General features: G+C 39.3%; 1 protein-coding gene across 1 annotated transcript in view; it reads right to left on the bottom strand.

Moving 5' to 3' along the window:
• The window catches only part of LRRC2 (leucine rich repeat containing 2), a 75,688-nt gene that overhangs the window by 5,770 nt on the left and 46,986 nt on the right, over positions 1-22,932 (bottom strand). The window contains exons 6-8 of the mRNA XM_089512032.1: positions 3,954-4,099; positions 2,755-2,910; positions 1,497-1,633 (exon numbers count right to left, since the gene is read on the bottom strand). Coding sequence (XP_089368158.1) covers positions 1,497-1,633; positions 2,755-2,910; positions 3,954-4,099 — 439 coding nt within the window. The remainder of the gene's footprint in view (positions 1-1,496; positions 1,634-2,754; positions 2,911-3,953; positions 4,100-22,932) is intronic.

Here is a 22,932-nt window from a genome sequence, read left to right as displayed (position 1 = left end):
TTAATGGCTTTTTTGAAGCTCTCTAGATTGGTAATTTGACGGATATCGTCCAGCAGGCCATTCCGTAAGTTGGGAGTGGCTGCAGAAAATGTCCTCTGGGAGGTCGCCGTCAATCTAGTCTTTATGGGCTGTAGTAAATTCTTCCCAGAGGATCTGAGTGTACAGGGCAGATTATATGGAAGGAGGTGATCCCTTAGATAGGTTGGGCCCAAGCCATGTAGGACTTCAAAGGTAATAACCAAAACCTTGTACTGTGCCCGGAAACTGATAGGCAGCCAGTGGAGTGACTTCAGTATTGGTGTTATATGGCCATTCCCTGCTGTTCCTGTGACCAACCTGTCTGCCATATTCTGTACCAACTGGAGATTCCAGACTAGGCACAAGGGGAGCCCCATGTAGAGGGCGTTGCAAAAATCAAGTCTTAAGGTTACCAGTGCATGCACTACAGTTTTGAGGTCACCCTGTTCTAGGAAAGGGCACAGCTGGCGTATCAGCCGTAGCTGATGACAGGTGCTCCTGACCGTCACATTCACCTGATTCCTCATCTGAAGCAACAGGTCAAGAAGCACCCCCAGACTGCGAACACAGTCCTTTGAGGAGAGCGTGAGCCTCTCTAGGACTGGAGGTTGCAGCCCAATACCTGGTTTGGGGGCCTCTACCGTAAGTACCTCGGTTTTGTCTGGATTCAACTTGGGCTTGTTTTCCCTCATCCAATCCATTACTGCCTAAAGACACTGGTTGAGGGGAGAGATGCCATCTGTCGTTATTGCTGATGACCAGGACATGGAGAAATATATTTGGGTGTCATCAGCATATTGATAACACCCGGCCCCATATCGACGGATGATTTCTCCCAGCGGCTTCATATAAATGTTAAATAGCATTGGGGAAAGGATGGCACCTTGAGGGACACCACAATTAAGCTCTGTTTTTGAAGAGCAACTACAAAAGACTACAAAAGAACACAGTGGTGGCTATGCAAGAGAGAGAAGCAGCCTTGCATGACAGGAAATATTCATTCTCTAAAATTCTGTTTTTTAGTCAGTTTAGTACATTTCAAGATGATACCACAATACGAGATAGAAGCTTGTCTTTAAAAAATAAAATAAAAACAACAACATATTGTTTAGGTCCATCACAGAGCTTTTATAACTCTGAAATTATGTGAGTTAAATCCTTTGCCAGAACTATTTAAGTGGAGGCTTGATAGCCATCTGGTTGAAATGCTGCAGTTGCAAAATTCCTGCACTGGACAAGGCTTGACTAAGTAACTTGAGGGGAAAAAACACAACACTTTAAATTCCACAATTATGTAATTCCATGAATCATTATTCTGTGATGAACTCGAGATTCTTTATAAAATGCCCCATTTGATCTCACAAATCACAATTGCCTAGTGTTTTCCTGATGTATCCAGAAAACTAGCTTGAAATTAATTTCTTTTACATTTGAATAAAAAGGAAATTAGCTTGCATCCCCTTTATATATTTTTGTACCTCTTTCTTTTAGGTCTGCAATGTAGACTTTCATAAATTCCTTTTCAAACAGCTCACGATCACGGTCACTTTCTGTTATTTCTTCAATCTCTTGAAATGAGGTTATTTCAAGAGGGTTATCCTTGAGGCTTATAAATCTGCAAGAAGATGAAATATTAGCGTGAAGGGGTTATGCAGTACTTCTTATCATGAATAGACTGTTCCTTGCTAAATGACAAATGATTTACTACCGCATAAATTTTTTGTTCTTCCTATTTTGTTACTGAGCTAAGTCGTGTTATCTGTGGGCATAAGTTAGCTATTTGGATCACTGGCATGTTGCCCAAAGGACACTAGCAATAATAAATGTTAATTCAGAAGTGGTTTTGTGACAGCAGACATGTAGGATACCATATATGCAAGGTAAATTATAGGCTCATTTCCCATCTGCTGTGGACCATATAAACAGGTTACAGTCTCTACCCACTTTGTACAACAATGTTCTGGGGAGGGTGTTTGAACTAGAAGTTAGAGACACTGACTTACCATGATTCTACAATTTGGATGACAAATTTAAGATGCTGGGGAGCTCAATCTGCTCTCAATGGTTTTGTTGTCCTTGGACGGATCAGGTTTGTATTCTTTGAGTGCCAAAAATCTGGCTCTGTCACTTCTGGTCCACATGGATTTTTCTTATCAACATCTGCCACACCTTGGCTCATAATTTTCACTGTGGCATCCATGACTAATTGAAGATTATTTCCAGATCACTCATTACCAGCTCAGAACCCATTAGCAGACACATGAAATTATGACATTGTTGTTTTTATGACATTATGCATTAAGCTTACATCAAGATGTTGTAGTGGTTTGTGTAATGGTTTGGATTAGTTCTCTGGGAAACTGGGATTTTTATCTCCACTACTCAGCCATGGAAACTCATTGGATGACCTTGGGAAAGTTACACTGTCTCAGCCTTAGAGGAAGATGACAGCAAAATTTCTCTGAATAAATCTTGCCAAGAAAACCTAGGGTCACCATAAGTCACAGACTATTTGAAGGCACACAACAGCAAAAACTGGACCACATTTGCCATTTTACCCACTTATGAGAGATCTTTTCAGAGTGATTTATGAACTTTTCCCCCTAACCTTGAACATAATTAATATTGTTGAACAGATTTTTATTTACTCCAGAAGTGAAGTGAATATATCCAAGTCAAAGGAGAATCAGAAGGCTTTTAAAGTGCAGGAGGAGTCGCATGTTGTTATTCACTTACTTTAAACCACTGGTTGAATCACAGATAGCTGTGGGCATCTGAACCAAACTATCACCACTCACAACCAGTAAACTAAGTTTTAGCATGTTGACCAAAGCATGTGGAAGGTAAGTCAGCTTATTTTTCTGCAGGAGAAGAGTTTCCAATTCTTCTAGCCTTAGGAAAATGACAGAATAAAATAGTTAAATGCACAACATGAAATAGCTGCTGAGTTTTTGTTACATACTAGCAAAAAGCCTATCCAAGAATTTGTCTGCCTGGCATTAAAAGAGTCTTCCTTTTTCCATCTCCACTTTTTTATGTGATGGGTGTGTATGTGTGTGTGTCTGTGATATTTTTTCTTTTGTTTCTAATTTTCTGTCCCCCATTCTACCATCACCATTGCTGCCAATGGAGGTATCTTTTTAGCCCCCATGAGAAGGAATCAGATTAATGGGGGGAACTAGGTGTGACAGGGAAAGATTCCAAAAAAATCTGTCAACTGTAATGAAATTTTTCATTTTTCAGAAGGAAGATGTAGGTGCTTTACAGAGCACCCAAAACCACGCGGCTCCCCTGCACAGCAAAAAGAACCCGCAAAAAGTGCCACAAGGTGCCAATGGCGCACTTGCAGCATCACAATCGTGCCATGACGTGCGGACGCTAAATGTCCGTCATGTCAAAATGGCGGCACCCATGTGTATAGGGTGCCACCATTTTTATGCCCCCAGTACGCACTAGGGGTGAGGCCTGATTGGACGCTGCGTCCTCAGCCAACCCCTAGTATGTACTGGGGGCAGAGCAAAGGCCCGTCTGTAACGGGCCAAAGATCAGCATTTTTTTTTCCTGGTTTTCCCCTCATTTTTGGTGGGGTTTCTACAAACAATGCTTTTTGTGTTTAAAAATCTTATTTTATGCAAAACACAATGCTTTCTGCACAAAAATATTGTGGGTTTTTGGGTTTTTGCTTAACATTTTTGCACAAACCTGTGTAAACTCAACCAGTGGAGAGAAAACGTTTGAAATTATTCATTCTCTCTTTTGAGAACTAAATAATCAAAAGATTTACTTGATTGTTTGTTTCATATTCTGCTTTTATCTCAATATGGGACAAAAGGCAGCTTTATGTTCCTCCTTCATACCCAACCACTCCTAAACATAGATAATATAGTCAATCATTTAAAACCAAGTGCCATTGAAAAGACAAAAATGAGAACTACCTGTCTATGTCTTGTGGGAGATCTCTGAGGTTATTGCTGCTCAAATCCAGCCACTGCAAATTTGACATCCGGAGCACACATATCGGAATTGAGGCAAATTTGTTTGCTGATATATCTACAAACTTCACTTGTTTCAAGTTACTTAGCTGTAAAGAAACATTATATTATTTTAGAGAGAATTCACTGAGGAAAGCATGCATTTAATTATAGCACTTGAAGTTTCTCTGCCAAAAATAAGTACATCAACAAATGTTACTCCTCCATATATGGCCTTATGCCACTATCACAGAAACAAAGTTGTATTTATCAGAACTCTTTCTTTGTGTATCCCATAACAAATGCATTGCTGTTTCCCATTTCAACCATAGGATATACATCTTCCCTCAGGGAATTTCTTCTGTTGTGGGAACATGCCATTTTATCAAAACAGAAACAGCAGTACTTCACACCTCTTGGAGAAATGCTGATAGCCTCCCCACTCAGCTAGCAGTTCCTGCTGGATAAGGTGAACAGTATCAGCCACAACCGTGCCAATCTCTAATTATTTCCAGGTTTCCTCAGTGAGCATGCCCCACTGTTATGTGGTATTTCCCAAGTAATTAATTACCATTATGTAAATCAGGAGACTCAGGAGTGGGAATTGTGAAGCCCATGACATGCAGCCCTTGGAAAGGTTCAGTACAGCCTTTGTTACTTCCAGTGACCACCCCACATATACACCCAAACCACAATTTTGCCCGCCCTCCCTCAAACCGTGTATATCTCTTAAAATTGCTTAAATATACTATTTCAGTGATATAGCAAGTGTGCAACCCTTAAATAGCAAGATCTTCAAATAAAGGGAGGGTCTCAAAAGGCAATGAGAAGTGACCCAAAATGATGGATTTGAGAGTGCATTGTGGCCTTCCTGAACCTGCACCCCAGAGCATGCCCACCTCTGACTTAAGCATACAAACAAAGAAGCACCTTGCTTACCAAGGCCAATGGGCATCATTCTTCTGCATTTCCATGTACAAAGTTAATCAATTTTGTATCTGCAAAATTGGCTACCACTGAACCTAACTTATGGTCTTTTCACAATGGACAACATGCAACAGGTTCATGAAAACTACTCAACAACCTATCATTCCTTATATCCTCCTGCACACACAGAATATCTACGATAGGAGGCATCAGGTTCTTTCTGCCAAATTTTGGAGCCAATTCTGTGATCTCTCCTCCCAGTACCCTCAGATCTTGCATAGTCCTGTGTAGAGCCTACACAAAGGGAGTAGGCACAAACATCTAGGCCCCCTCAATCCCTGTCTTCTTTGTCTTCTATGTAGGTCTGTAGGGAGACCCTTGTGCATTTGAAGAGACTTACCACATGAACTATAATCATGAAAAATCAGGATTACAGGAGACTCATGTACATATAGAAAGCTCTGTCTTTTGGTCTGTTGTCTTTTACGTGAGGACAGGATTGAAAACAGGATTCAAGTCAGCTATTGTGTCCCCTTCTCCTATCTAGGCTTCCTGTTATGAAAATAATCAATGTAGCTCCAGACTATAGAAAGTGTGACCTGCTGATTTTTACATAGCAAACCTCTATTAAAAGATGAAACAATAGGCCATGCCATTTTTTTTCTGACCTTTGGATTACTTTGTGAATAGAGTTATAGCCACTTGCCAGTTAGAGCAAACCAAACTACTTCCACAGGGAAAGCCAAAAAGGGTATACAAAGACCAACTCAAAAACTGCCAGCTCGACTGCCAGTTCAGAATATTGGGTAAAACTGGGAACATACTTTATTTGTGCCTCTTTAATTGCAAGAATAGTACAAAATAAGTATAATTGTTCCTATTCCTTTATTACTATGGTACTGGGTCAGTTTCATGGTTCCTAAGATAAGTCAGGCTGCAAGACATTTTCAAACAGTTGGAGGTGGCATGAGAAGCATTTTTTCTATGGTGATCACAGACTTTTCTTTTGTCCCACTGTCATCCCTGTCAAATAGGTGTTACAGGGTTTTGTTTAGTTATTTAAAAACATGCCAAACTTTCTGACAGAAACAAGTGTATGTGTGTGATTTCTTAAAGGTCATACCACTTTCAAGGTAATACAGAAGTTGGTTACAAGTTTTCAGTTACCAGTTCTTTATTCTCATGAAAGTCTGAAGTGGATCTGGATGAATAAACTTTGAAAGGAGAAATGTAAAAGGCCTTACATACCACAAAATAAGATTTGGTTTATTCATGACATATATTCATGTAAATGAAAGTTCCCCTCCCTTGAGGCACACAATTCACTCCAATCAAAAAACAATGTTTTTGGCATGTGCTGTTTCCAGATCATTGACAATTCTAAATAAGGAACTAGCCATGTGCAGCAGATAATAAGCTTTGAGCCATCCCAAATCATTAGGTTTGATTATGAGACAACACTGAGGTTTTTTGTGTGTGAACAAGGAATGAGAAACTAGAACTAGTAGCTAACTTCACACAATAATATTTGAAATAATCACATATATTTGAAAGAACGATCTTACAGCACCATTTCATTCTCACAAAATACATTATTCATTTTATTGCATTGAATACTTTTCTCTGGGAATCTGTTTTCAAAATCAAGGGTTTCTCTTAAAATACAAAATATGGCTGCATTTATTAACTATCCAAACACAGGAGAGATACGAGAGAAATAATGAGGTTGGCTGGGGAATTTTTTTCTTATTTAAAATCAATATTTTGCATTACCAGAGTGGATACAAAGAACAGACTCTTAAGTGGCTGTTAAAATGGGGAAAAAAACTATTAACTTAAAATTGTTGTCTGGATGATTTTGAACTAGCATCCACTCTTTAACAATTGTCTTCCAAATCAGCACTATTAAAGATTACAATTATTGTATCTTGTTTGACAGAGAGCAGTGTTACTATAATCCAGTATTGTGTAGTAGTTTGGCCTACAACTCTGGAGAACAGGGTTCAATTCCCAGTTCAGCTACAAAACCCACTGAGTGACCCTGAGCAAGTCACATGCCCCTAGTCTCAGGGGAAGGCAAAGGCAATCTTCGAGAATAACAATACAACCCCATGACAGGTTTGCTTTGGGGTCACTGTAAGTTGGGAATGACTTGAAGGCACACAGCAACAACAATGTTACATTATTCACAAGGAAATTACCTAAGAATCAAAACTACTCCTTTCTTCAAAACAAAACTAGAAACAAGTATGTCATTAAGGCTAGAACTCTCACAGTATTGTTTTAGCAGAAGTTTCTGTGGACTACAAACTACTTTCTCACATGCATAGTGGAGCACACCATCAAGCCTCGGGTATATATGCACAGTTACATAGTGATGGAGGTGGGAGCAGAGTTAAATAAATTACAAAAATGACTATTGTATTATCAATACTGTATTATTCCCAATGCATAGGCCAAACAGGACAATCTAATTACAAGATACTAAACCAATGCAAATCTGACTTCAGAAGTAAAAGTTTTCTCAGCTTACTTGGGGGCTCTTTTGTAGTCCATAGCAAGTGGGATAGAGTACTGGCCAGGCATCTTCTTGTAGCATGCTGGCCTTTCCACAGGAGCACTATGGAATTTGTGAGCTTTGGAAAGCAGAAGAAGAACAGACAATGGGAATCAACCTGTTGGTTGGTGTGGGTGGGTTTCCATAGATGGACCAAAGCCTTCATTCCAGTCTTGTTCTGCAACATATACAGGTGCTTCCCATGCCCCAAAGGTTACTTAGCAATGAAGTATCTCCCTGCTCATCAAGCAAAATCTAATCTAGACTGCAAAAATAATACAATTTGAGACTGCTTTAACTGTCATGACTCAGTGTTATGAAATCCTAGGATTTGTAGTTCATTGTGGCACCAGAGCTCTCTGACAGAGAATATCTCATAAAACTACAAATCCCAGAATCTACAAGACCTAAGCAGAGCAGTGGAATATAGGTGGCACTTGGAAGTGTCTAATTCATGGGGTCACCAAAAGTTGAGGTCAACTTGAAAGCAACTAACAACAACAAAAACATATACTAATGAGCTGCTTCTTACTATGATTCTATGTTGCCACAAGTAATCTTTAAAAAATAAGACTCTGCCTAGAAAAGAAAAACTTTGTTAAAAGCAGCAACTATGCATATCTACTTCAAAATTGTACATGGCTGCCTAATGTATATAGTCCTCTCTTCATATGAAGAAGCTTCCATGAAAGCCCATGCTAAAGAAATCTGCTTATCATAAAAGTGCTACCACACTGTTCCCCCACCACCACCTTTATTATCTTGAAAAATCTAGTGATATAATATTAGGCATACATTGTTAGAAGTAAGCCCTATTAAATTCAATGGACTTTACTCCAAAGTAAATCTGTATAATATTGCAGTCTCAGACTGTATTCCTATGTAATCTTACTTGAGAGTAAGTGGCATGAAACACAGTTAAGTAATAAGCACAGGATTGTACCATGCAGCAGGAAAGTTATACACATTTATTTGGCTTGAGCTTACTGGTTTACACAGATAAGCAAGCATAGCTTTGAACTGGATGTATTTGAGGAAGATTCTGATGCAGGCAAACACATTTAAGTCTTGCATGGCCCTGAGGGTGAAAAATGATCACTGCTCACTTGCATGAGTTAATTAAATGTGCACTCTTCCCCATGGAAATCAATGGGACATAAAAGAACCTAACTTTGCCTAGATCACACTCATTATATTAAAATCAATTGGGCTTACTATCAAGAAATAGATTAAGGATTAGGATGTTAATGTCTCCAGTTCTTTTAAGAGTCTGCCATAGAATAATATTCTGCCTTTAATCTAACAGTTTTTCTGGAGCACAAAAGACACCTGAAAGCCAAGAAATCAAATTAATCCTTTTTCCTAGAAAAGGCACAATAAAAGTAAACAAGCTGGGAAATTATAAGGAGAAAAAACAAGTTAAAATGTTTTCTTTTAATTGTGGGTGTTCAATCCACTAAACCCCATTAGTTTTACTGGAATGATATTTAAACATACCCAAAATGTGCTTTATTGTGCCCCATTGCCTTATTCCACCCAGCATAATTGTGATATGACTTCCATTTATTTCCTCCAAAGGGCTCCTTTGAGGAAAAAAGAAGTTGCCAATATTTGTTGGATTTTAACCTGTGTTGACACATTAGGCTATTCTAAAATCAGAATACTCTTTATCCAGCATTATGCCTCTCTTAGTTGTAGGTTTCACACATTAGAGACCCATTCACACTATGCAATACACCTTATATACTCAACTATAAGCTGACCTCTTGTATAAATCAAGGGCAGGTTTTGGGGCCAAAATTATGGATTTTTATATGACTCATAGATAAGTCAAGGGTAAAACTTAAGGGCATGTAACAAAGGATGTAAAGGATGAAGCAAAAGGAAACAATGCCAACGAATTTACAAAATTCCAGCAGGCGTAACTATGCTTACCCTAAAGCCTGGATGGATGAGGAGAGAATGGTGTTACACTGTGGCTGTGCAATGTGTAGGGGAGGTGACTGGGCACAAGCAGGGCAAATGAAAGGAACACAATGTCAAAAAGGATGAAAAGGCAAAGCAAAGAAATATTGCTGTGATTATAGGCGCGGGACAGACCATCCAAAAAGGACGGTCTCCAGGCGCTTAGCTTTGGTTCGCGGGGAAGCCACAGCCTCCATACCACAGGACTTCCCCACGGACCAAAAATAACCCACAAAAAGCAGGTTCTTCTTGCGGCGCCATTATGATGCTGCAGTGCACCAATGACGCACTCGTGACATAATGGCACCGAGACGTGCAGATGCTAGGCGTCTGTCACGTTATGATGGTGGCACCCATCTGTACAGGGCGCTGCCATTTTGATGCCCTCATCACGTGCAAGGGGCAAGGGATGTCTAGAAGCGCCACCCCTCGCACATGATGAGGGCGTCCAATTGTGCCCGTCTGGACCAGGCCATAGTCTTCAACTTTAATATGATATCTTTGCCTGATGTTAATGCATGCATGAAAGCTGATTTTAATGCATGAAAGCTGACAAAGATACACAAATGTCTTATTCAGATCCTTCAAAGTCTGACTCCTCTTGGAAGCAGCAAAGAGCTGCCATCACTGACATTTTCCCACCCAGGTATTCAAAAAGGTCAGAAGCAGCACCATGGCATGGAGATCAGAGGGTGTCAGTGGTCCTTTTCAGTCCTCCCAGGATGGACTAAGCTAGTGTTTTTCACCACTCTACTCGGAGAGGGGGATAGTTCTTTTTTAAAAAAAAAAATAAGAGTTAAAGAACTTACACTGTTGTTGTTAACTGCTCTTGAGTCAATCTTGACTCATGGAAACCCTGTGGATGAGACATCTCCAAGACCCTTTGTCCTCCACTGCTCTGCTTAATTCCTGCAACCCCATAAAACCCGTGACCTCATTAATAGAGTCCATCCATCTGGCCTATGGCATTCTTTTCTTCCTACTTCCCTCCACCTTTCCCAGCATTATTGGCTTTTCAATGAGTCCTTCCTTCTCATGATGTACAACAGCCTCAGTTTGGTCATCTTGGCTTCCAGGGAGGTTTACGGCTTGATCTGCTCTAGGACCCATTTGTTTGTCCTTTTAGCTGTCCTTTTAGCACTCTCCTCCAGCACCACATCTGAAATGGATGGATTTGCTTCTGATCTTCTTTCTTAACTGTCCAGCTCCCACATCCATACATGGTAATAGGGAATACGATGGCTTGTAGAATTCTAACTTTTGTGCTCAGTTGTATATCTTTGCATTTTAGAATCTTTTCTAGTTCTTTCATAGCCACCCTCCCCATTCTTAATCTTCTCCTGATTTCCTGACTGCACTACCCATTTTTTTCAATGTTTGATCCCAGGTATGAGAAGTCTTTTACTATTTCTATTTCTTCATTGTCTGGGTTGATCTTGTGAAGGTCCTCAGTGATTATTATTTTTGTTTTCTTTATGTTCAACATTAAGCCTGCCTTTGCACTTTCTTCTTTGATCTTCCTTAGTAGGGGCGTCTGGAAGAGACACCCCTTTTTCAAACTGGGACATCCTCAGGACGTCCCTAATGGCGGTCTGTAAACCGCCTAGGTGTTCCAGATCTGTAAGGTTTTCTGCTAGTATGCTGTCATCTGCATATCTTAGATTGTAGATATTCCTTTCTCCTATCTTCACTCCTCCTTCATCTGTGTCCAAGCTTGCTTTTCTTATAATATGTTCTGCATACAAGTTGAACAGACCCCTTTGCCCATTGGGAACCATTCTGTTTCTCCGTGTTCTGTTCTGATAGTAGACTCTTGTCCTGAGTACAGATTCCTCATCAGGACTATCAGATGTGTTGGCACTCTCATGTCTTTAAGGACATTCCATAGCCTTTCATAATCATCAGTTCAATTGGAATATCATCTGTTCCTATTGATTTGTTTTCGCTATTTCTCTTATTGCCATTCCACCTCACTTTTCAGAATTTGGGGTTCATGCCTCTTCCTTCCATGTGTCATTCATTTTGTCATCTTTTTTGTATAATTCTTCTGTGTATTGCATCCAAAGTCTTTTTACTCCCTCCTGGTCTTGAATTATGTTATTTTTATTGTCATAAAGCATCACAGTCATTGGTTTGAATTTTCCTTTGATTTCCTGGATCTTGCAAAATAGATCTCTTGTTCTTCCTTTTTTGTTGTTGTCTTCTATTTCTCTGCATTGTCCATTGTAGTATATTTTTTCTTTATCTTTCTGCACAAGCCGTTGTACTCTTGCATGCATAATTCTTAGTTTGTTCCTATCTACCTTTTGTTTTTCTTCTCTTCTTTTCTTTATTGCTTATAGTGTTTTTCTGTCATCCATGGTTTTTTCTCTTTCTTTTTGTTTATTTTTATTGAAAGTGTCTGTCTGCATTCTTCTTTTATTATGTTTCTGGCTTCAGACCACAGTTCCCCTGGTTCTCGGTTTATTATGTTTAGTTGTGCAGATCTGTTTCGTATGTTGTCAGTTAATTCTGTTGAGATAGTATTTAGATCATATTTTGGTATAATCACTGGTTTTGTTTTCTTCTTTTGTCTTACTCTTATTTTTGATATGAGTAATTTGTGACCTGTACCACAGTCAGTGCCTGGTCTAGTCTTGGCCACCAGTATAGAGTCCTGCCGTGTTTTACTTTCAATTATATAATCTATGTGATTTTTGTGTTGACCATCTGGTGATGTTCATGTGTATAGCCTTCTTTCTGGTTGTATGAAAAATGTGTTTCCAATGAATTGGTTATTGGCTTCACAAAAATCTATCAGACGCTCACCTGCTTCATTTCTTTTGCCTAATCCAAATCTGCCTACTGTTTTTGATTCTTCTTTGGTTCTCCAATGATCAGCTTGACATCTTGTGTTTGTGTGCTGTCAATTTCCTCCTTCATAGAATCTATCAATTTCTTCCTGTTCTGCCTCTATGGTTATTGCATATACCTGAATTTTGGTAATATTAATAGGTTTACCATGGATCCTTATTCAAATGATTTGATCTGATTTTGCATTGTATTCTCTGACTGCTTTTGCCACATCTTTTCTTAGTATGAAAGCCACTTCATTTCTTTTTTGTCTTTCCATTCCCTGAGTAGAATACTGTGTAGCTGTCTGATTCAAAATGGCCCATTCTTGTCCATTTTAACTCATTCACCCCCAGTATTGCTATGTTCATGCGTTTCATTTCCATTTTTACCATGTCCAGCTTCCCTTGGCTCATGCTCCTCACATTCCACATCCTGATTTAATCAGCTTCAGGTCTTTGGGGCTAATTTTTGGTTAAACTTCTAGTCTTATACATGAGTGTGTATATATGTGTGTGTGTGAGAGAGAGAGAGAGCAACACCACACACACACACACACACACACACATATATATATACACACACACACACACATATACAGTAGCTATTATTTCACTTTAAATGCCATGATTCCATCCTATGGAATCCTGGTTTCTCCTATTTAGAGAGGGGCATTTAGGATTGTTAGCCAGGGTTCTTCAGTGCCTATCCAAACTACAAACTCTTGAATTCCACAGGATGGAACCATTGCAGAATAATAGCTCTATATTTGTGCAGTGTGGATAGGTTTGGGGAAAGCTTCTTTCCCTCTCCCTCTCCCTCCCTTGCTCTCTCTTTCTCTTTTATCAGCAGCAAATGTATATCAGAGATGAACCCTCCTTCCATCAAACAGATGTCAGTGGACTAGTTGTCAGCTCCTTTTCTGTAACAAGATCCATGTTTTCCTATCTCCCAAAAGACCTAGTCAGATATGACACTCCTTCAGAAGCTGTCAAGTATTTCAGCTTCCCAAGCCAACTGCTAGACTGCAAAAATTATGTAATGTTAATGTGAAAGTGTGACATATTGAATAATATTTCATAACTAATATGGTGCTCACTGGCTGGCTGGCTGGCTGTGCAGAGAAATATAATGGGCAATGTATTTGTACACTTACAGTATTTTTAAACCTTCCTTTCCTTCAAGGAAATCAGGACAGTACATGATGTACCCTGCCATTTTAGTTTCATAACTAAGGTAGGTGACACTAAGACAAAGACAGTCGCACATTAAGGTTCATGGCTAAGTGGGCAGTTGAATCTAGGTCTTTCTGTTCTAAGTCAATATCCTAACCATTATATCCTAACCATTAACACTGTTTCCCTTGTCTAATGTAAGTTTATGCATAGCAAAAAGACCTTTCCCTTCATTGCTTGGGAAAAGGCCAGATTTTCAATAATTGCACTGTATGTCCAATGTCTATCGAGACTGCAATTCTGTTGGTTATTGTTCCCTTCTCTTTCATTTATATAAACAATAGGAAAGAGATATAAAGCCAGGACAAACATATCTGGAAGAATGTGCTTTTTATATCCCCTTTAAGTCCGACTGATGCCGGGCATGCAGTTCTTTGACTGTTGCAAGACAGTACACATAAGTAATACTTGCATTTGGGAGAAGGGTTATAGAGTCATAGAGGTGAAGGCAATCCTAAGGACCATCTAATGCAAGACTCCCTTTCACTGGAATTTACAGCTAAAGCATCACTGAGAAGTGATCATTTTCTGCTTTAAAACCTGCAAGAGAGATTCCACCACCCTCTAAGTCACACTGTTTCACTGCCCAATGATTATTACCATCAGAATGTTCTTCCTCATGTTTAGTTAGAATTCATTTCTTGTAATTTGAGTTTATTCTCTTGGGGTTTTATTATCTAGAGCAGCAAAAAAAACCAAACTCACTCAATCTTCTAAAGTGTTTCAGGCCCTGTACAGACCGGCACTTTCGGCCAGCTAGGGAGTGGAGTCGGGACATAGCATCTCCATGACGCACAGTCCAGCTTCACCCCCAGGGCGCCATGACACCACACAACACTCCACACGGCACGCAGCATCATGGCGTTCCTCCAGCACTGTGTCCATATGACACAGCACCAAAAAGAATGCCATATAGCCACTTTTTGCAGCTCCTTTTCATGTCCTGGAAAGGTATGTGGTTGCTGCAGCCCCAATCCAGCTGAAGAAGGGGCTGCTAGAGGCCGCCCCTTTGGGGCTCTCTGTACAGCCCCTCGGATACTTTAAAATGATTTTCACATCACTGATCACTCTTCTCTTTCTAGGGTAAACATGCCCAACTCCCTCAATTATCCTTCATGAGACTCAAGGGCTGTTCAAACAGCCTGTAAGGAGTGGCTCTATGCCGCCCTTCAAGTGCTGGGTTGGGGATGCAGCAACTACGCACCACGCTCCCAACCCGGTACAAAAAGGAGCTGTGAAACGCGCCTCCTATCTGCGCCGCTACAGGGGCACCATAAGTGCCATGGCACAGCTTTATGATGCCCCTTGTGCACAGCACTATTTGGGTGCTGCACGTGAATAACATTATCATGGCATGTGCCAAGATGACATCCAAGTGCCAGTACAAAGGCTTCGAGCATGTAAATGCCCAGCCCTCGCTGAACCCTAGTTCAGGTCCCCAAACAAACAGCTTCATTTATATACTGCTTCATACTGACCTAACAGTGTCTAAGCGATTTACAACTGTAAGCTAATTAACCCCAACAATCTGGGTACTCATTTTAGCGACCTTGGAAGGATGCATGCCTGAGTCAAGCTTCAGCCATTTTGCTGGTATTGAACTTGCAGCCTTATGGTTTTGAGTGAGTGGCTGCAGTATAGGCATTTAACCACTGTGTGGTCTGAAAAGTGCTGGTCTGTACACCCTCTCAGTCTCCACATACCTTTACCATCTTGGTTGCCCTTTTCTAGAAATGTTCCACCTTGTTGATGTCCTTCTTAAACTCCAAACTGAACACAAGAATGCAGATGAGGTATGATCAAAACAGAACAAAGTAGAATTATTACGTCCCTTGATATGGCTTGTAAAATAGTTTTTAGGTTGTTAAATCAGTTTTTGCAGAGCAGCTTGGAATGCTCTTTAAAAGTGATTGTCAGTACTGGGAGATTTCACATAATTATGAGGAGTGGAAGGAGATTGCTGGAATTATATGTGTTCCAAAAGCAATGTAGGCTGAACCTGTCTGCAGGACTCTTCTGACTTTGTTTCAATTTTCCTTTAATGCTTATAAAGGAAGTTTCTTTAGGTACATATTTTACACAGATCAAATTTTGCTCTCTTTGTGGTTCTGCTCTCAACAAGAAATGGGTGAGAAGTTAGTGTCAACAGATTTACAAATGCTACAATATCTTAAAGGCATCAAAATCCATCTGATCCTGGAAGCTAACCATAGCCAGCCTTGGTTAGTAGTTGGATGGGAAACCACTAATGAACAAGGTACTGTAGGTTATATTTCAGGGGAAGGAACTGGTGAAACCACCTCTGAGTATTCCTTGCCTAAGAAAACCCTATGAATTTCATGGAGTCACCATAAGTCTACAGATGATTTGAAGACACATAGACAGAGAGAGATTATATAGACACACACATTATGCAGATATCTTCAGTCCTTTCAGGCCCCACAAAATGAGGAAATACATGCACAATACAAGCATTTGGTAGAAAGAAGAGTGGCAACTTTAAAAGATGTCCAAAGCACAAGTAGTATATATGTACTCATAGCTTCAGTGATACTAGTCTTCCATCACACCCTAACATTTTACTCCTAAGACAGATAACACTTCAAAACCAACTATAAAAGGCAATGTGACTTGGGATGGCTAGATTTCAATATGGAGCAAATACTGCTCACTGTCCCAGTTATCAAGGACTTAGTGTACTTCCCATACTCTCAAAACTGTTAGTGCACCCAACTGAATACCTAGGAAGCTGCCTTGAAGGTGTGCTATTAGTTATAATGATCTACAGTGTGGCTAGAGAGCCATTCATTTCTTCCCAATTTTCTTAATTGTATAGCACAAAAGTACCTCTCTTGCACTTTATAATCCCTTGGGAAAAGGATTTTACGAAGAAATATGAAGGAATGGACTAACACAAGAGAGAACAAACTTGGGTTTGTCATGCCTTGGAATATACAGCATTCTGATTATAATGTGCAGAGAAGAGTTCCTCCAGGTTCTTTCTTTTCAGGCTATATTTAACAAACTGTGGCTGGTTTCAATACTGCATTGAAACCAAATGGAGTTTTTAGTTAATCTTTTTCCTTCTGAAATGCTAACAACAAATCCTTGAGGTACAGGACACAGAGGAAATTATGGCAGCCCAGTGGTATATTTAATAAAGTCCTATGTATTTTATTTCCTGTAGAAGACAGATGGGTTTTTGCACCTCTGGTAACATTTTATTTTTCAACAAGTACACCAACCTTATCATTTTTACCTCAGCAGTTTATTTTGCCACCTCTCTTTTCCCCCAGCTCCCCATCTTAAGCACTTTGTTATCCAGCTCTGAATCAGTCATAATGCAAGCTTTGTGCAAACTTCATTTTATATGCTCACTGTGTTTGACAGTCAAACTACCTAGCCACCATTACTGCTGTCCTGATTTTTAAATCAAAATTGTCATCTTTATTTGACAAATGACCTATATTTTTTCTTATCTTAATAATTTTACTTTAAAATATTGCCTGTGTAACATTCCAAATACCCCATTGCTTCCCAGTTCTCTGGCAGTTTCACTTGAGAGAAAAGGACGCCATGTCCCTGAAGGGAAAGAGCAGTTTGATTAATGGATGTGTTTTCAGATCTGCTTTTTTTATTTTTATTTTTTCTACCTTTTTGTCATTGAAAGAGGATTCACTGATAAGGTTGTTTGTTTGTGGTTTTAGCATTTCGTGGCATGTCAAAAGGCAAAGATCTGAGATCATTTGAATTGTTGGCTCCACCTTCCCTTCATCTCTCTAAAACAATGTAGATACATTGGTTTATACCTAGACTTAGTCACGTTTGGTGCAGAACCACAGAAAATAATGGTAATAAATTAGTTTTGGCTAACACAGGGCCCAAACAGACAGGCCAAAATAAAGCTGCTTTGGGTCACTTTGGAGGTATGCTGTTTAAATGACACACACATCTTAAGAGGCCAGAAGCTGCTCCAGTCCTTAGGACTGGAGCATGGCTTTGGCGTGGCTCCCAGCCTCTTAGAACACATGCATCATTTAAACAGCATACCTCCAAAGTGACCTAAAGCAGCTTTATTTTGGCTTGTCTGTTCAGGCCCATATATCCTAATGATTTCAGTTCACACATTTCTGCATCTTGATCCACATCAATAAATGTGTCAAAATCTTTACCAGAAAAAAATATATGAATGAAACTTGTAATTTTCAGCCCTTTTTATTAGTTTTATGTTTTAATTCTTTGTAGGTTGCACATCAGAAGTAGCAGGCCCCACAAGATTCTCTACTGAAGACATACGTTTTTGTCATTGTTTGCTTGCATGTTGGAACTTTCCCAGACTTGAAATTTGCACCGTCATGTTATACTTATTTTCTAACCATAGAGGCTAACCGATGGTTGTGATAGAGTTGTCATGGAGTAGGATGCACTATTCTGATCTCACGTGGAAAAATAGTAATTTCATACTTGGGCTCTTTACCATTGTTGAGGCATTGTTTTCATTTGGGCCTTTTTATGGATTAGTTAATTTTACTTAGTTATGGTCTGCATATACAGTGCCACCTTCAGTCACTAGGTGGAAGACTTCCATAATCTTCGCCAACCAGGAGAGAGGAAACTACAAATAGACCAGAAATATTCATTTCTCCACAGGGAATTAGATGACTCAGCATGTTGCTTTCCTCTGAAGAATACCCATCGTGTATAAACAGTCGAGAGAGGCAAACACATACGAAAGGTCTGGCTGCCATGTAAGAGTGAGGTGGAATTTAAACAGAGTGAATGACTGAACAAGTACCAAGGCTGATAGAGAGAAAGAACAGCAAGAAAGAAAAAGAGCAGAGTAGGAAAGAGAGAACAGAAAAAGAACAAGGGAAAATATTAATAGGGAGGGAGAGAAGAATGTGTTTCTAACACTGGCAAACCTGGGTACTTCCTTAGGATGCATAATAAACAGTAAGGGGAAGGAAACCAGTCATTTCAGCTCTATCCTTGTAGAATAGGAATGAGGAAATCCACCACCTCATGCCATGTGGCACAGAACAGGAAACTATTAGGAATAGATGTAAAGGAAAGAGCTTCTAACAAATGTTCAGTGACCCCCAAGCCTTTATCAATCAAAATTGAACCGGTAGGGACAGCAACTGCATTTTAAGTGATGAAGGAATCACTCCAAAGCAGATCTGACAAGTATTTTTTATACAGAAAGCAAAAGAAGGGAGAGCGAACATGGCAATTGCTGGCTTAATGGCTTATGTGGAGGCAACACCATCTTCAAAGGTGGCGGGGCACAAAGCAGTAAAGTTATCTCTTGACATTCTATTTTACTTCATTCCAGACAGAGTCTATAGTGTTAATAATCTACATTCCTCACTGTTTGACCTAACTGCATGGAGATCCTCCATGCCAGTAGCTATGATTGCCAAGACTGTGCAATAGTGGCACAGAGTGAATCTATGCAATTAATTCAGACTAGGTGCAAAGCAGCTTGGAAATGAAACCATTATGTGCAGCATCAGATCATGGGAATACTTTTTGGCACCTGCCACTCATGTCTGTAATATTTGAGCTGGTCCAAAATGCTGCCCAGACAGATTTTTATATAGGCAAATTATTGTCTTGTCCAGCAATGTCAGATGCTGTAGCCTAGAAGCAAAGGTTTGAAACCAGAGATTAGCAGGAGGTAGACTAACATCAAGCATGAAGGAAATTCTACATGCTGGGATCCTTATCAAGGATACTGGAATAGATGGATCAAAATAAGGCCTGTCTCATATACTTAAGTAAGAATGCATACCAAATTTTGCATAAATTTAAAGTGGAGAGAGAACAAAGATTCTAGCCAAAAAAATGTAATTATGGATCATGCAAATAAGACTGACTGAAGCACAATCCAGATACTTTAAGGCCTAAATGTACTTTAGCCTTGTTTTTTTACCCTTCAATTACATTTGTTCTTAATGTTGTTTCTGCAGGCTGCAAAGCCAGGAAAAATAAAAATGTCACTCCAGTGAAACAGTTTTTTGAAGTTACTAATCAACCATCTTTTGATATAACTAGTAGCTCCTGCTGTTCTATATCTTATAGCCTGCCTTTCTGGGAGGAAACAACTGCAGCATAAAGGAAATCAATCATTGCTTCCTAAAGAAAAACCAAAATACTCTTACTGTAGGTAATTTTATTTGCAAACATCCAAATAGAGTAATAGCATCTCTACACTCAGCCCCCAGCCAAAAAGGAGATCATTACACTGAGCACTATATAAATGACTAGTTGGCAAGTTTCTCCTACCCTATGAACAAACAGAGCGACTGTTCACCATAAAAAATACTGAGAACATTTTAAAAGATAATATCAGTAAAATAGAACTCTGGAATAGGATACCAATGGCAGATGCTAAATAAATGTCAAGGGGAAAGATGGGAGGTAAATGTTAAGGCAAAGCTAAAAGACACTGATCTTTGGCAACGTGTTATTACAGCAGCAACATTTCAATGAGTGATACTTTGAAGATGTTATCAGCTTGTTTGATAGATGCTTCTGTAACAGAATGGCAATTGCTTACATGTAGCATTATTGATTCATATATTCAGAATACCTTTGAAGCCTACTTTTCTTATCCTACAGCTAATAGCAGACTAACTTTTGTATGAAGTAGCATTGTGCCTTTGAGTATCAATTTGGATGATGAACTTTTAATATAATGTTCATATCTGTATGAATTTTGGACAAAACACAGTACAGAAGACTAAACAAAGTGTGACACCTATTGGCAATAAGAAGATCTCATTCTGGGTTAAACAGGCAGATTTTGAGTGCATTCTGTATATAATTAGCCTGGACTACAAAGGCGGACATGCCATTAAATAAGTCATTAGCTCTGTTTCTGTCATACATGCAATATAACTGTGACATTCATATAGTGACAGTAGTTGTCAGTCGTACTATGACAGTGAATGTCACTGTAGTATGGCATTCTTGCTGTCACTGTCAGGAAGGGAACCAATCTGATGTATCTGTAAATAGAAATTCAGCCTTGTTATCACTGAAAAGATGGTGCACTCCCACCTCTTCCTTGAAATTTGACCAGGTTCTGCAGAACAGTATGCACAACCCTTCAATCTGGTGTTTTATATTGGGGGTAACTGTCAAATTCCTGGCCTGAGTCAAAATACATAGCTCGGGGTAAATCCCAGGCTCTGAAAAAAAAGGCCCACCGATATCGGAATAAGTTCCTCAGTCAACTTAGGCTCAGTTCAAACTGTTCCCTCTTGTGGTGAAAAATGCTTGTTGTAGCTGATGCTTTTCCTTACCTTTATATTTTACATTTGCATTTTGCTTTTTGCAGAAAAAAAGTCAAACTCTCCCTAGAAGCCAAGGTGACTAAACTGAGTCTGTCATACTTCAGCCACACCATGAGAAGAGTCACTGGAAAATATGATAATGCTTGGAAAGGTAGAAGGCAGTAGGAAAAGAGAAAGACTACATACCGGATGGATAGACTCAAGCAAATGTAATCCTTCAATCCCAAATCTTTTAATATTTCCTGGAATGAAAATAACTACTTAATGGTCCAAGTTCTTTTTAACCATAATTTAAATCAACTTTGTTTAGTCTTTATTTCCATGGTAGGATAATATTTCAGGGCTATCTGATAATATCACTTCTAATTTATGTCCTTCAAAAGAAAAATCTGTTTATGTTAACAGTTCACAAGGAGGTCAAGGCAAGGGTCAATCATTTTAGAGTATCCAGTACATCTGTCATAAATCAAAGAGCTGGTGGTGTCAAGGGCTAACAAACATTGCTGATTCACACAAGTAGAAACTGTAGTGTTCAGAATTCCATTCTATGAATTATACATATATTGTTTGACAATGAACTGTGAAAGGGATGTTGACGTTCACCCAAGCATTGCTTCCTCAAGTCTTCACCAATTTGCATATCCCCCTTTAAACTCTTCCAAATGTTTAGAGGAGCTCATGCAGTGCTAATGCTTCTGTGAATCTCCTTTGACACCTGATACCTCACCACCTGCCCTTTTCCTTTTCACACCCTCTTGCTAATATTGGGAATTATATAGTGTGTCAATGTCAAAGCCTCAAACTCTATCCTTCCCCCAGAAAAAGAACCCAGCTGCTCCTTTTCACAGATTTGACAGACTTTTGGCAAACGCTATAGGGGTGAGTGAAGTATTTGGTGGAAGATTTAGATATGTCTCCCTTTCCTAACCCCTTTAAAGGGAAGAATGTGAGTATGGATTAAACAAAGCTAGGATTAAACCCTCTCTAGGGAAAATGATAAAGGTACGGAAAGTACAGAAACAGAAAGTGCTATCCAGCCAGAATTTGCTACTGTTCACCATTAGCTTCCCATGTGCATGTGTTTGTGTGTTTGTGTGAACCTTCAAGTCACTTGTCACTTTATGGTAACCTCATGAACTTTATAGGATTTTCTTAGGCAAGCAATATTCCCAGTAACTAGTATTCACTGGTAGTTTTGCATCTATGTACTAACCAGAGCTGACCCTGCTTAGCTTCCAATAACAGATAGAATCTGGTGCCTTTGAGGTATTTTAGCAACCCTTGTGTATAGGTTAGCAAAATGTGGCATAAATAAATATGTTACTGGAATTATTATTATTATTATTATTATTATTATTATTATTATTATAGTGCTGTAGATTTGCACAGCACTGTACATAAAAACAATAAGTAAACCTGCCTATGGCGTACAATCTAAGAATTTGCCACCTTTTGTCTGTGTGCCCCCTAGCCAAAACATAAAAATATTCAGTGTTTGATAGACATTTACAGGAAAGATTTAACTTAGATAACAAGCTATTTGACACTGAATTAGAAAAAACAGAATTTTAAACTTATCTTTGTACAGATGATGAGCTTGCAGATGAACAGATTAATGAATGCACAATTAAATGGGTTCAAAATTTTGGCTATCACATTGATTTGAAGCAATGGGGAAAATATGTTGAAGTATCTAAGGGCATATTATAATATGATTTCAAAGAAAAATTTCTTTTAATGATGTACCTGCCATCAGTAAAATTATCTAAAATGTTTAAGGGACCAAGAGGTTATGCTGGAAGTGTGAAAAACAAACTGGAACGTTTTACTATAAGTGGTGGATATGCAACAAGGCCAGGAAATTCTGCAAGCAAACTAGCAGTTAATACTGTGGAGGAGGAGCATCTGAGGCTTCAAAGCCAGCCTTCCACCACTTCCAGAGTCACCAGCTGTGGATGAGGAGCTTCAGCAGCTTGAAAGCCTTCATTGCCTGGACTTCAATTCTACTTACCCTTTATTGATCTCAGAAATTTACTAGACTACAGTTTTGTAGCTTCTGGAGTTACTCAGAGGTTAGTTCACTCACTCAAAACTGGATTTAGTCAGTGTAACTTCCTGTGTGTTCC

Source organism: Sceloporus occidentalis, unplaced genomic scaffold, assembly GCF_023333645.1.
Source record: "Sceloporus occidentalis isolate IW3139 unplaced genomic scaffold, rSceOcc1.0.p SCAF_1, whole genome shotgun sequence".
NCBI lineage: Eukaryota > Metazoa > Chordata > Lepidosauria > Squamata > Phrynosomatidae > Sceloporus > Sceloporus occidentalis.
The sequence above is the reverse complement of the archived record's forward strand: the minus strand, read 5'-3'. Positions and strand labels throughout refer to the sequence as shown.